The 15,828-nt window shown below is 25.0% G+C and overlaps 1 protein-coding gene across 1 annotated transcript; it reads right to left on the reverse strand.

Moving 5' to 3' along the window:
- Positions 1-4,305: 4,305 nt before the first annotated feature.
- Positions 4,306-11,532, reverse strand: LOC145834879 (eukaryotic translation initiation factor 2-alpha kinase 3-like). The gene is made up of 7 exons (XM_082942406.1): positions 11,489-11,532; positions 5,803-5,964; positions 5,591-5,733; positions 5,309-5,475; positions 4,909-5,106; positions 4,606-4,776; positions 4,306-4,470 (listed from the first exon to the last, which is right to left on the reverse strand). Exons 1-7 carry the CDS (start codon positions 11,530-11,532, stop codon positions 4,306-4,308), a joined length of 1,050 nt encoding a protein of 349 aa, XP_082798532.1.
- Positions 11,533-15,828: the final 4,296 nt, after the last annotated feature.

The following is a 15,828-nucleotide window of genomic DNA, read 5'->3' on the forward strand; positions in this document are numbered from 1 at the left end:
TTAAACACCTATCTATAAGAAAATTGTTTTAAGTCATTATCAAGGAATTAAAAAATTAAAAACATAAAAAAATATTTTTTTGGTAAACTTTTATAAACAGCATTAGTTTTGTAAACTTGCAGCTGAAACCATTTGCTTTAAAGGAAAAATTCAATCAACTTTTTTTTCTTAAACTAGTGGTTTTGAAACTAATAACGTTTACACTTTTTATATTTAAGATAAGAAACAATTTCATTTGCGATAAATGTTCTCTGCATGTTTATAAAAACGTTTAATTTGATTTTATTTTTATCACCGTTTGTTGCCGCTAGAGAGTTACCAATTTTAATTTTACTTTTAGCAAAAATTCCTTTATATAGTTTTGACGAAAACCAGTGTTTTATGCTCGTAGCTACATTTTACAGTTTAAACAGATTTTAATTACAAAAACATCACCATTATTTTAAACAACTCAAAAAGTTTTGAAAAACTTTAATGTAAAAACGCAATGTTAAGTATTTTAGTTATTTAACATATACGACTACATTTAGTTTACTTATGAACAAAAGTTAAAATGATTTAAACATCTAAACAATAACAAACTAAATTAATAAATTAATATACGTATGTAAATTTTAGTGTTTTACATTTGAAGATTTTTATCTATAAATGCAGAACTTTTTTATACTCTGTAAAAATTTGATCGATCAAGTATTTAAATATTTTTAAGTTTTTTTAAAGCTATAATAAAAACTGTTAGATCGTTCTATAAAAGTTGTTAAAGTCTGTAACTTGCAGTGAAAAGTAATTTATAAGTGAAAAACCTATTAATCGTACAAATTTATATTATTTTTTTATAAATTTAGTAAAATAAAGTATTAAATCTAGTTTTTCATGGTGAAAAATTGAAGTTGTAGTTATAATTCATAAGTTGCTCATAAATATTTTAAACAAAATCGAAAATTGTAAGTTACATATTAACGGTATTATTTTCTAATGTCAATTTAAATGATCATATCAAGTTCAAGTTGCTTAAAACTAAAATATCAATAAAATTTCAATTACTTATTAACTTCGAATTTCTTTAGAATTAAACAGTTAAAATATTTTAAACGTGCATTTTAAACCTAAATACAAGTTAAATAGTCTTATGTGGTAAATGGTCGTGTTGCAATTTGTCGTAATTCTGCGTTACTATTATTATTTTGCCGTATTATTTAGTTTTGATGATATGAGATCTTCGTTGCAGTTCAAAGTAAAAATTACTGTCAAAACAAACTTAATTAGCCATTTAAGTCTTTTTGTATGGATAAATAGTATATGATTAATGGTTTATAAAATATATCGATACTGTTTTTACAAAACCGAAACTAAAATTTTTCATACAAAATAAAAAGCTGTTTTTATTGATTTGTTAATAAATATTGATGTTTTTTCTTTATCAACTTTAAAACAAAGTTCAACAAGTTTTTATTAAGGCTGATACCTTTCTTTTTTATTGTTTTCTTGTTTTAAATATTTTAACAACGGTGTTATAAGTTTTAATCGAGAAACGTCGTAAGTTTAAAACAAATTATTACTTTAAAACTTTAGTTGTTATTTTTCAACAAACTTAAACAGAACTGTTTTAAACTCACATGTGAATATTACAAACAATAATTTAATATATTATAAACCATTGATATTTTTAATAACAGTTATTAAAGTTAATTATTGACTTCATATAAACCATAAAAACGCAGTCTAAGAAGTATACTTCTACTAACACATCATTTAACAAGGCTTACGGTTAATACATTTTTGTAAACAAATTTGTTAGAATAAAACTAGGCAAAATCAAAAACTGTGAAAGTATTGATTATGATCCTTAAAAAAAACAATATTCCCTAATGAGATGTCATAATGTAGCACAAGAATAGTAATACTTATTCACAACTAACACATGTTGTTCTCATACGTAGAAAAAAAGCTATAATGACATTAAACAATATCTATTTTGTTTGAAACTAAAAGTTTAATTTAAAGTTAGTATTTGTAAATTCAATATAATTAAAACTTTTTTTCGAACATTTTAATTTGAGAAACTCATTTAGGAATGTTAAATTTTACAAAAGCAGTTGTTAAAAATTAACTAAAAGTAAAACAAAGTTTTTTTTATTACAAACTATCGTTTTAAAATAATACTTTTGTTTTAATATATTACAATTTTAGTTTTGCAGTTCAGTGTGTTTTTAATAAAACTATTAAATAAGGAATCTATAAAATTTCAGATAAAATACATTAAAAAGGTTAATTATAACATATACATTGTTAAGATTCTGTGAAATCTGTTTAAAAAGCCAAGTTTTTTTCTTATAAAAATATTGTTTGTATGCTTTTTTTGTTTATTGTATTAAAAACTTTTAAAACGTAAAAACAATTATAATTTTCAACTATATCACAAAGCTCTAAATCTATATGTATTAATCTTTAACTATTTTAAAACTAACTTATAAAACCAAAATTGTCAAAGTAGCTCTTATAAGTATAATAAACTTTAGTATTAGTTGTGCTTCAGCCAAAGTAAAACCGATAGAATAATAAAAACATTTAACAGTATGACAAATTAAGAAGTAACTAAATTTGTCAGCTATTTGTAGATCTATTGGTCAACTTACTACTTTATAAATTAAGCTGTGATTAAATCTGCTGTATTAGAAATGTGACAAATAAGTATTAAAGTATTAAAGGTGTTATAAGAAATGTTGACTTATGAACTTGAAAATACTTTTTAAAGTTAAACGCATTAACACCTTTGTAAAAATATTAATAATTGTATAACAAAAATGTAACTATTGTTATTATTTTTTGACACTAAATGTAATTCTAGCTTGAAAAAGTTTAATTGAATACTTCTAAAAAACTTTTTTTTAGAATACTTACAAATATATTAAATATATAGAACTAATAAGAAGAAAAGAAGAGTTAATTCTCAAAAGAAGTGATCTTATTTAGTACAATGTGTGTAAAATTAAGTAACAGCTTCAATCTTTTCTAAAAAAATACAAATTGTCGAATATGAAATACTGAAAACTTTGAATCTTCAGTATATCAAAATGTTTTTAAAATTTAAAACTTCTAATTTTTTTAAATTAGCTATAAAAAACACATTATTAACAATTTTTTTAAGATTTTAAAACAAGTTTAAGTATTTCCAATGTATAACAACATTTTACATCTAAAAAAGTCATGTAAAAATACAAAATGAAGTTTACTGAATAAAAGTATTGAAAAAGTTTTGAAAACTTATGTTAACAACAAAATATAAATTATAACCCTAAAAGTTGTTTGAAATTAATATCTTTTTTACTAAAACATTTAACAAAGCCGTTTCTTAAAACTTAAAAAGGACTGTTTAAAGTTTTTATTTTATTAAGAATAATCTTAAACTTTTATGTAATATTTTTGTTAAACAGGTTTGTTAAAAAAAAATAAACAGTTATTGCTTTATTAGTGCTACAAAATTTAAATATTTTTTATTATATGTCTAATAACAGTTTATAATATGAGATAGTAACTCTTCTAGTTTTAAATTTAAAAGAGTTAAGAAAAACTTATGATTGAAAACCTAATATTTTAAAACTTTAAATGATAAATATAATAAATACACAATCTAATAAAAATGATATTTACATTGTCTTTTAAGAAAAATAAAAACTAACTAACCAAACAAAACTTCAAGTAAAACAAATAAATCTAATTAAATAAAAATAACATCTTTAAAACCCGAGTTGCTGCTGTAAGTTTTGTAATAAATTATATTTATAAACAACAGATTATTATACAATATGTTAAAAAAAATTTAAAAGTTAAAAATGTTTACAAAGTATAAAAGACTAGAAAAATGTTCTAGTTGTAACAAAAACACCAAAATATAAGTATGAGGAGTACTTCAAAAAATTTAAAACAAGTAAACATTGAAAAAATTTCAAGTTATGACGGTTGAAAAGGTAACTAAATTAAACTCAATTTATATTAATCAATCATCAGATTAATATATAAAATGAGTTCTTCTTTAGTTAAACCTTTATTGAAATGCGACAAAGAAGAAACATAAACGATTCAAAAACTGTAAATACATATCAAAAGTTTTCAAAGGGCTAAAAATTTAAATCACACAAAAAACAATAAGTATAAAATTTAAAACAATAAAAGTGCTGTTAGTATTGCTGACTCATTAATTACATTAAAATACTACAAAAGAGAGAAAAAGTTCGTTATGACGTCATAATGTGCCGGCGCGCACTTCTCCTTGAACTTGATCGACTTTCTTTCTCTCGTTCCTCGTCACCGTGTTTGAACTTTGAAAAGAGCTCGTTCCCGCCATTTTCCCACATCTTCGTCACGCATCATTTCCTCCGGAAGGAGTTTGGAGAAATCTTCCATTTCGATTTCGCTGCTCGGAGGTTTCATGCTCGGTTCATGATTGAGGCACCTTCGCAAAAGCAACACCTGTAAGAAACACAAACATTTTTTTTCTTTAATTTAAACAAATTTTATTAAAAACAAACCAGTTGTTTTGATTTTACTTAATCAAGACGTATAAGAAACACAAACATATTCTTTTTTTGTAAATTACAAACAAACCATTTGTGGGATGCTGCTGCTGTACGATGGAGGGAGTATTTGTTTTCTCGCATCCTTCAACAAATCCGTGACTGAACAAAAATTTTTCCTCGGGCTAATCATCTCCAAAATTATCAATCCCAAAGAAAACACATCACAGCTTTTGTTGTACTGGTCATTGTCCAAGTTTGACTGCGAATGTAAAAGTACATAGTATCATGCAATTGAGTGAGTTCAATTAAGTAGTGAGCCTTAAATTACTCTTTATGGTTAACTAGTTTTAGTAAGTTTATGTTTTATTTATTGTATTACAACTAAAGTCACCATTTCAGGAGCCATGTACAATGGCGTGCCGAGTCTGCTTGAAATTAAAAAGTCATCTGACCCATCGAACTTTCTCCTAGAGATGCCGAAATCTCCAAGCTTGATGTTGCCCGTCTTCAAGCAAAACAGAATGTTGGACGGCTTGAGGTCCCGGTGAACTACATTTTCCTTGTGAATGTAGCTCACAGCAGACACTATCTAAGTATAGATATGTTAATTGTTAGATATGTTTATAAGTAATATAACATTTGTAGCTATTATAGTTAAGAAATTAAGATAGTAACAAAGGTAGAGGCTCGACTAAAACTTTGTTAATATAAAAGTTGCTTAACTAGTAAATAGTAGAATAAGTTTGCATTTCCAGTTATAATAAATTTTTCTAGGTTTTAGTTAATTAAACCTGCTCAATGAACTCAATAGTTTTGTTTAAATCTCTTTTCCTCCAGCTGTTGTGTTCATATAAGTAGTTGAATAGTGTTTTTGGTGAACATAACTCGTAGCTTATGAACCTGTACACCAAAACACCTTCCAGATTCATGTCATATAGGGTGTTTTGGTTCCATACACCTAAAAAAGGTGATCAAAACTTTAAATGTTATTATTAAACAAACCCGAGTTGTCAACAGAAATTTCTTAAATATTTGTAACAACAAGCACGTACAAACATAAAAGGTCAACTAACAAGCAATGTTGTGCTCACTCACACCACCAAGCGGCTCCGGTTTACTTATTGGAAAATTGTAATTGGCGCTCGATGCACTTTGAACTGATTCAAATGAGTAGCCGAAGTGCTTCTTGACTAGAGCGTTGCATTCATTGTCGTTTCTAGTAAAAAATTTAAATTAAAAAAAAAAAAAACCTATACAAGACTTTATAGCAAACACACAAACTTACGGTAGTTTGAATAGTGCCTTGTCTATGTTAGTTTGCCAGTATTTTCCAGGTTTTTCGTCCCACACATCGTGTAGTGTACATATGTTGGGATGTATTAAGGTTTCCAAAATGTTGAATTTCTTGCTGTCGTCATGCTCACTACTCTCGTCATTTTTATCTTCCCTGAATACCAACAAGCATGAGTTTAATTGTTTGAATATGCAAAAACTGTTCTTTGTTCAGTTTATAAATAAAAACTTGAAATTAACTTACATTTTAAGTAACCCGAAAATTTAAACAAGTAAAGTTTTTAAATATTTTTACATTTACTTAAATAAGCATGTTGTATAAGTAAATATATACTTATTTCAATTAAAACGTTTTTTGTTGATAATTTAGTTTTACTTAACAGTTGAAAGTCTAAGTATTTACACTTACTAACAGATTCGGAGAAATATAAAAAAAATTCAATAGGATAAAAGGTTGAGTTGTTAAATGTTGTTTTTTACTGTAGTTATAGTAACAAAATAAAATGAAAAAATAAAGAAAATAGAAAAATGCATTTGAAAAGGCATATTACGTAAGAGGTAGTATTTAAGTAAAAAATAAATTTGGCTCAGTATTAAGGGAGGCCAAGCTTTTAGGGTGGAGGCGGGGTAAGTGGAGGTATGAAACAGCGACATCGTGCGGTAAAAAAACACGTAAATAAATTTAATTTTTTTTCATTAAAATCTAATTTCGTGCAGGGTCAAAGGTCAAATGGTGACTCTGTGGCGCCACCTAGCGAATAAAAGTTTTCTATTGGTCTTTATGCGTACTTGGATACTATTTTTTTTTTGTTTATAGTTGGAGCTTTAAAAATCTGATTTTTCGTATGTTTCGTTTAAATAAACGCCTTTAAACATAATTTACTTAATAAACCGCACAAATTTAAAGTAAAGTCTCAACTGTAACAATTATACACTAATTAAAAGATTAAATATACGATAAAACCTTTTTAAGAAATAAAACATGTAATTTCATAGATTTATAAGCTAAATTTTAAAACTTTTCGTGTAAAACGTTTTCTTTTCTTGTTTAATATGTTTGTTTTTAGTAAAATGAAGACATACTGACAATCTCAATTAGTTTCTGCATTACTGTTTAATTTAAGGTCAAACAAAGTGTTACTTGTTAGTGATTTTTATACTAAAAACTATTTTTATAAATGTTCTTAACTTTACTCGTACAAAAATCCTAAAAATTCAAGTTAGAAAATAGTTTAAAAAATGTTTTCATTATAAACTTCGAAAACACTTTTAAAGTTCATATTCGATTGAAATTTACGCTAAACTTTTGTAAGATTCAAGTTGTTTTGGTCTGCTTAACTTAATATTTATAAGTACTATCTCTAAGCTTAAGAAAAAGTGCATAGTAAGATACTGCTTTGTTCTTTAAGTAAGTGATATCTTAAAATAAGTTGTCTGTCTTAGTATGAACTTAAATTCTCTAAAAATTTTAGAACTTCTAGTTTCATAATATAAAAGAAAAACTTATGTTTCAAGGTTTACAACAGGCATCAACTTGTTTCGAATAAAATTATAAAAGTCTTGCATAATGTTTCAAAGTTTAACTAATAAAGGTTACTTTTAATTTACGATGCTATACAACACTTCGACACTTCAAAAAACCTCTAGATGCTAATGAACAACTAATTTAAACTTGTATTAGTCTAAGTTGTAAATCAAAGGTAGTTACGATTAATTAAAATGATCTACTTCTAGGTATATAGTTTAAAACTACTTTTTCTGCAATTATTAATAAAATTTTATTCACTATACGACAAATTTGTAATAAATAGTAAAGTAATTTTTGTAAGTTGAAGCTTAAAAATAATTGCTAGAAAAATCTAAATGTTTTAAAAGACTTTTATTGATATAACATAATGATATAGATAACTTAATGGCTCATTTTAACAAAACAATACTTTAACAGTTTTAGTTAGTTTGTCTACAATTTCAATGAATCGCAAATAATAGTTTTAAGAGATTGTATATTCTAGCGTAAAATACAGATTAAAAACTAAAACTTTAACAAATATTGCTTTGTTAATTGAAAAATATTGTCGTTGGTAGGTTTCAGATAAATTCAAAAGATAAGTATACTTTGCAACGAAACCCAGATTAATTTTAATTCTATCCAGCTATTTCCTGAAGAAGTTATGTTTTATTCATTTATAGTGTTTGTGTTGCCTACACGTTTAAATGATGTTGTGCAAACAGTTACGTAGTTTATACCTTGATGCATATACATGTTGTATATAATGTCGATTGCATCTGTTAAAATTACAGTGATTTCAGTACATTAGGAAAGTTTTTATGGCTTTAAAAAGACCGTTTCCTCATTAGTTTAGCAACTTTTCGTATAGTTTCAACTGTTAATTTTTGTTAGTTTGTGTATATACAATTTCAAGTTCTTTTATGTACCATTGCTACTGTTCAGGACTTTAAAAAAATGTTGATATATATTTGTTTATAACAAAAAAAAATTGTTTTAGAAAGCTTTTGAATTTTAATTTATTATTTGAAATTGAATTATTGTTAACTAAAAAAACGAAAGATGGACCATCTTCAAAGCTAATCAACTGAAGAATACAAACAAGTTAGTACAGTTTTAAGTTGCCGAGTCCTTAAATCTATAATTTTTTTTTGCTGAGACTGTACCAAGACTACGTTTGTAAGCGTTTTTTTTTTATTATAATATCAATAAAACATCATGAAAGTTCATTATTTAAACAAATATATGCAGCAGAGCTTTTTGTCAGTAGTTTAAAACTATACCAGCTTAGGTACTTCATTTCTAACATTTTAAAGTTTTTACACAAAGTTATGCAGTTTAAGTTATTTTTCAAACAAAAAAAATTGAAACGGGTTTTAAAGCTCATTAATACATTTTACAAAAGTGTTGCATTTTAACAAATTATTATAGTTGTATCTTTATATACTTCGAAAACCATAAATAATATTTGACGAAACAAAAGTTCAAAGGTTTTATTTTCAATGCGCTCGTGATAAATCGACAAAAGTATAATGATGTTTATTCAAAATCATATTTTGAAAAGTCAATTCTATACCTCAACTTTCACCCTGGTCGAAAAAATTAAAAAGCACTGCTTTGTATAGATGAGTATTTATGTACATAGAAATATTTTTGAAAACAAGTTAAAAGTGAGGTGAGTGGTAATCAATAGACGTCCACAAAAAATGTTTAGTAGGCCTAACTATCTTCGCATTAGTCTCAATAAATTTGCAAGTGTAAATAACTTAACAATTTTATTAGACATAAAATTCAGACGAAACAAGTTTAGCTTATTTTTAAAATATATTGATTAACTTTTATAAAATACAATATAAGTAAAAGTTTGGTCCAAAACGAATTCGGTGTATGGACGGTCAAATTACTTTGATAATTTATATCCGGTTTTACTGTACACAGAAAAGACCTAATTGGCTTAAAACATTTTTAACTGCTAGATATTTTACAACCAAATATCTAGCCCAATATGATAAGGATCGTTTTTAACAATTATTAAAAAGTGTACTATAATTTTAGGAATAAGCAAGTTGCTTACATTTCAAGTAGGACCCGCGGAACGCTCTGTTAGACAGTAACTCATGCGAGCAAATTTTTTAAGAAAAACTTGCCAACAACTTATACAAGTTATAAAACTGCTGTTTTATTTTTGGTACAAGGATGTGTTTACTTGATTTTTTTTAGTCTTTCAATATAACTTGATCTACCAATATCTTTATTTAAACAAGCCCGGCCCACGAAACAGTTTTTTAAAATCAACTACATCTATCAAAAAAAAAATTCAACTATACATTTATAAATATATTTTCACTTATTGCAATTAAGTTAGCTTAGGGTCATTTTTTTTTTCAAAAAATCTAAATGTGAATTAAATCTTATGCAGCAATTGAAAAACCTTAACTTAAACAGTCTTGTGTTCCTTTTATTTTGAGCTTTACGTAAAAAACCACATTAACTTTATAAGCCGAAGTTACATTTAATTTTTTGGAAAAAAACTGCTAAAACTATGCGAGAAGACAAAATTTTTATAACAAAGTAGACATTAGGAAACTTTCATTTAAATACTATCTGCTTGGTTTACTTATATGGATATTTTTAGTAACTTTAGGTACACAACTTTAGGTACATAAAAAACAAAAATATACTATTTTATAAATAAACCCTTAAAAGCGCAATCTAGTTTTATCATTTAAACAAAAAATCCCATTTTAAGTTATCACAATTTTATTGACAATAACATTAAAAATACAATAAAAAAAACTGAAGAAGCTGCCATCATTATTCGTCTGCTAAGTTGTCATCCATTCCTGTTTAATACGTTGGTACTTTTTACATTATGAAAGTAGTATATCATAAATAAGTAATAAATAAATGCATATAACTTAAATAATTATATAGTTTGGAGTATTATTCATCGTCTATGAATTTTATTTTAAAATATTTTAATTAAAACTGGTGGAAGTTATAGTAAAAGCGAACTAAATTTGTCAAAATATACTACTATACAATTTTAAACACTTTTTATTAAAATTTACAAAAATTATTGCAAAATAAAGTTTTATCAAATAGGAATATCAATTACAAAACACTACTACATAAAACATATATCATAAGTAATAAATATTCAATAAATTAAAAAATAATCGTCATTAAAAATAATTCAAGACTAAAAAGTGTCAACATTAACAATTAAACTATACTTTAAACAAGCTTTAAATTATACTAAGATTTCGGCTACTATAAAATAAACAAAAACTTACTTACAAATTTTTTAATAAATGATTCAACTATACAAAAGGTTTAGATAAACTTCAAGAATGAGCAAAACGTTTAAGCTTAAAATCAAGTTGCAGCTTAACAAACATTTTAAGAGAAATGTAAAGACTTTAACCATAATAATAGCTACAAAAACCATATGCAAAATTCTTTTTAAAAAGTAAAACTATTAAATTATTTTAATTAATTAATCGTTATTTTTACAGGAAAAACCTTATAATAATAATAAAAACTAGTTCCCAGGATTGCTAATGGTTTTTTGAAAAGTTTTACAGATTTTCGAAAATATTAGTTTTAGTCTACATTTAGTATAAAATTAAATTTAAGCTCTTAAATGGCATAAAAGTAAGAAGAAGATACTATAATGGTACTTTAAAGGTCTTTTATACTTTTTTAAAATCCAAAGCAAATACATTATTTGGGTATGATAGATTTTTCGTACTTAGTCTAAGTTTTATTAATTTAAATGTAAAAATGTTTCAAGTTCTAGATTTTTCCAGTTTTGTTTTTGCCTGCAGAGTCAAATTCCAGGTATTAAAGTGTTTTTTGGCAGTCCTATTTATTCTATTGGAAACTAATTCTAATCTGAACAAAAAAAAAACACTCTTTTTTTAAAACTCTTTGTTTATTTTTTTTAATTATTACTTCAAGAAAATAACTTTTATCGGTTAAATATATCAAAAAATAGTTTGGAGAAGCATGCTGTAACAGACTTTTGTATCTAAATAATTAATTCAATGAAAGTAATTTCTAATTAAACAAAAAACGTCTTGCGATCAAAATCAAAAGTAACTGAGGTATTTTTATATCTCTTTAAATTACAAAATAAACTCACTTTTGAAGCGTTTGGTCAGTTTACATCTCGAACGCCTTTGGCTTGGAAGGTTCGTGGTTCCTCTCCATCTGAAATCCTTCGTTTATCACTGGAGGATATTACAGTTGGTGAAATTCTGAAATATGATTTAATTTTAACTATTTTAAATCTAACTACTTTGTAAAAAGTTTTTTTTTTATAAATCCTAAAATTACTAATTAGCTGAGCTATTTAAATTGTTAAACCTCTACAAAATAAATATTTAATTTTTTCTCTGATCACTAAGAATAAACTAGACCTTGATAAAAACAAAAACTAAAAACAACTTTTTTTACAATTAATGAACTGGCTGCAACAGTACAGCTTTGGGCTAAGGAGCATACAATTTTTTTATGTCCCCATTAAGAAAAACTAATTTATGTAAATAAGCAACTAAAGCCTGATGAAATAGTAGAGTATAACCATGTACAAACAATTTCAAATACAATTCAGCCTACCAGCCTTCCCAAACTATATTATTTATAATCATAATCTGTTTTCAAAGAAGTCAAAAGTAAACAAATTATTTTAATATCTTTAGTTGTAACTGATATTTAATTACATTACAGTTTAACCAAATAAAATTGTGTTTTGACAAACTTGAAAAAATGTATCATAAATGCCCTTGTGTGTGAGGTTTTTTTGGTATGGTTATTATTTTGTTAAAACAACATACTTAACTTATGCAATATTTAATTTTTCTTTAGAAATAAAAACTTATAGATGTAGAGAGCATTATCAGTAGAAAGAAAAAACTTAAAATATATAATAGACTATATTTAAACAAACTTAAAATTTTTCACTACTAAATTAATCGTTTTAGTATATTTTTCAACAGATTCTTTATAATATTGCACAAAATTATTTCTTAAAAACTTGAGATATACAGGTCAAAAAGTTAAAAAAATAGAAGATAAACTGTTTGTGGGCTTTTAAATTTGCCACCATTAAAACCGTTCCATCTGTAATTTTATTATGTGTTTTTACAATAAGTCCTATTTAATACAAAAACTTTTTTATGATAGCAGTTCAAATTTTGCAGACATGTTTTTAAATATACATTTATAAACCCATTTGCTTTATATATTTTTTTTATACATATAGTTTTTTTATACTTATATAGCTCTAACTACTGTAAAAAAAAATTTACAACTGAATTTTAACCTAAAAAAAGTACATTTGATTTTTATATTATAAGCCATTAACAAAAACATTCTAGGACAAACAACTTTTGTAAAAGTAATTTTTAAATTTCCAGATGACTTGACAAATGTAGATTTATGAACCAGTTCGTTTTTATTGTTCTAATTAGTACATTAAAAATATTACCACTCTGGAACTTCTTTAAAAACACCTAATTTTTGTCCAATCTGATTTTGTCCAGTTAAAAAACAAGTATATATGTTTCAATAACTTTTTACATAAATATTTATACAATTGCTTAAATTTTATATACTATGCTAAATCACAATTGTAAATCATACTTATAAGATCAAGAGCCAAAAAAAAGTTAGTTAAGGTAGAATGTTAGACACCCATTAGCTATAACTCTAATTAGCTTGGTAAAATAAAGAGAATTATATTATTTCTAAACAACATACTACAAACAAAAGTTGACAATCTTGGAGGAAAAAGATATATCATTGAGTTATTTGAAATTTATTAGAATATTGTAAATATCAAATTGTTAGTGACAACAAGTGAAATGCTACTTGTGATGAAGTTTCAATACTTTTAACAACTAAGTTAAGTTATTAGAATTTATTAAATAGAAGAGAATTTGTAGTTAAACAAAAATAATTGGTTAGAAAAAGTTTCTTGAACAATTTGAAGAAAAATGCTGAGGTTTGCAAAAAACACTTTAAATAAAACAGTTTTTTTTAATTTCTTTTTTTTTAATTAGCAGCCTTAATGTAGTGAGCCTTACAAACATTTATCTCTATCTAAAACTTTATTGAAACAAACTTATTTACAAAATGGATCTTACAAAATTTCTTTTAGATTTCATAGAATGAATTGAGATTTAATTTAGCTAAGACCAAAGTAAAATAAGTAAATTGATTTCATTATTTAGAGAAGACATTATCTAAAATAGGTTTTCCTAAACTTTTTTGCAAATGGTCCCCTTTAAAGAATTTGAAAAAGCATTGGCCCCCTTCAACAAGATTACTTATAAACTACGATAAAATACACATAAGACCTTGTTGTTTTTATCTTCATTTGCAACTCAAGAATATCTAGTGAAAGTTTCAAGTTTTCAAGGCCTCATGGCCCCCTTCTTCCCCCTTTGCTGCTCGTGGCCCCCTAGGGGGCCACTTGGACCACTTTGGGAAACCCTGATCTAAAACTATCAAAACATATTTATCTGATAATTACACAAACTTTAATAGCAATTTATTTCAAAGTTTTTAAAACTAAATCTCCATTTTTTGAGAAAAAATTACAAACACTATAAATTGTTTAAATGCTTTACAATGAAAATTCATTAAAAATATTAGTACTTATAATTATATTTTTCACCTAATATACCAGTAACTGGAATACAAACCATCTAAAACTAAGTGAAAATTTATGGAATAACAAACCTTTACACAACTGTTGGAAATCATTTCTTCCCACTTCAGCAATGTTGGGATCTCTTTGTCATGGGTCCATTATTTAGATTAAACTATACACTGTACAATAATTTGTATATCATAATATTATTGTTATTTTAAAGTTTTTTATTTCATATTTATTTTTAAATTAAGATTTAATTTTACTCATATCAAACTTTCTTAAAACAAGATATATCTATGCTAAATATTTTTTTATTAATACTTAGTATTTAACAAAGAATTAAACTATCCAGCATTTTTAAGAACTATTTTAGATTTTGAAGAAAAGTTTTGAAAAAAAATATTCAATCCTCTTATTGGTGGCCACAGGATTTTAATAAATTTCAATAAAGTTTTATGATTGATTTCCAGATTTATACAAAACAAATTTTCTTGTTTCGATTTACTTATATACTATTAATGCTACTAAAAATTTATTTAATAACAAAAATATGTTTTGTTAAAATTTTTATCAAATATCATCGTTATTCTTAACCAAACTTTATCTGAATTGACCAAGAATTTGTATATTGGCTCAAATTCAACGCTTATATTTGTTGTTATATTTGCCAAAATCAAATTAAAATAAGTAGGTCATGAGCTGAAAAGAACCCTTGGCATGATGGGGGGGGGGGGTTAATAAGGGGGTTGTTAGGCCATAAATTGAAATAAGACATTTAGAACTCATCAAAATGTTTTAACTAGCTTGAAATAAACAATGTAAAATTATAAGCTACTCAAAAAGTCTACAGTAGACAGGGTTTCACAGAGTATAGTTGTAGATTAGAAATCAATGAAAATAAATGAAAGCTTGTGTTTATGCCTTTTCAAAAGCATTAGTTTAGATTGAACATGCATCATTCTGTAAGTTACCATAAAAAAAAGTAATGTACAGGACTATCTGACCAGGGCTGGTAGTTTTACAAGTCAAAAAATCTTATTTAAATAAGTATTTTAACTTCAAATCAAAAAAACTGTTGAACATTAAAAAAAGAAAAAAATAGCTCAAATAATACTAAAAAACTTCAGTTTAATTTTACAGCAACTTTAACTTATTTTCGTGACTTTTAAATATTGTTTAGTAAGTTGTTTTCGGTGAATATTAATTTATTTTACTAAATACGTTTGTTTTTTTCCTTCCTTTTTATTTTTTATTACGAAAAAATTTATTAATGACTAAAATTAAACTTAATGTTTTAAATTTAGTTTTTGATTTAAATTTCATTTTGGTTTTGAATAAACAAAAACAATGTATTTATATTTACAACCAAGAGTTTATCTAAACGCTCACAGCTGCTAAATGCTACATTTTATAATTAATTCAGTTTAAAGCTTTTGAATTTTTTTTTAAATTTCGAATTGAAAAAACAAATATTTTTTTGTTTTCTCGCATCCTTCAACAATTCCGTGACTGAACAAAAGTTTTTATAGATTTAACATCTTAATCAACTTATACTTAAAAGCCCACAAGCATTTAAAATATTAGATTGTTTAAAAAAGAGTTCAAGGTTAGTTAATAGTAGTTCTACAACTAATATATTTTAATTTAATAAAAAAGGTATATATTAGTAGGTGCTTGTTTGCATACAGTGTTCTTCTAAATAATAAATAACTTCATTTAGTCTTAGACATCTATCTAAAAAACTTGTTTGAAGTCATTATTAAGGAATTAAAAAGTTAAAAACATAAAAAAATATTTTTTTGGTAAACTTTTATAAACAGCATTAGTTTTGTAAACTTGCAGCTGAA

The sequence above is a fragment of the Thalia democratica genome, chromosome 1, assembly GCF_965202585.1.
Source record: "Thalia democratica chromosome 1, ktThaDemo2.hap1.1, whole genome shotgun sequence".
Taxonomy (NCBI): Eukaryota; Metazoa; Chordata; class Thaliacea; order Salpida; family Salpidae; genus Thalia; species Thalia democratica.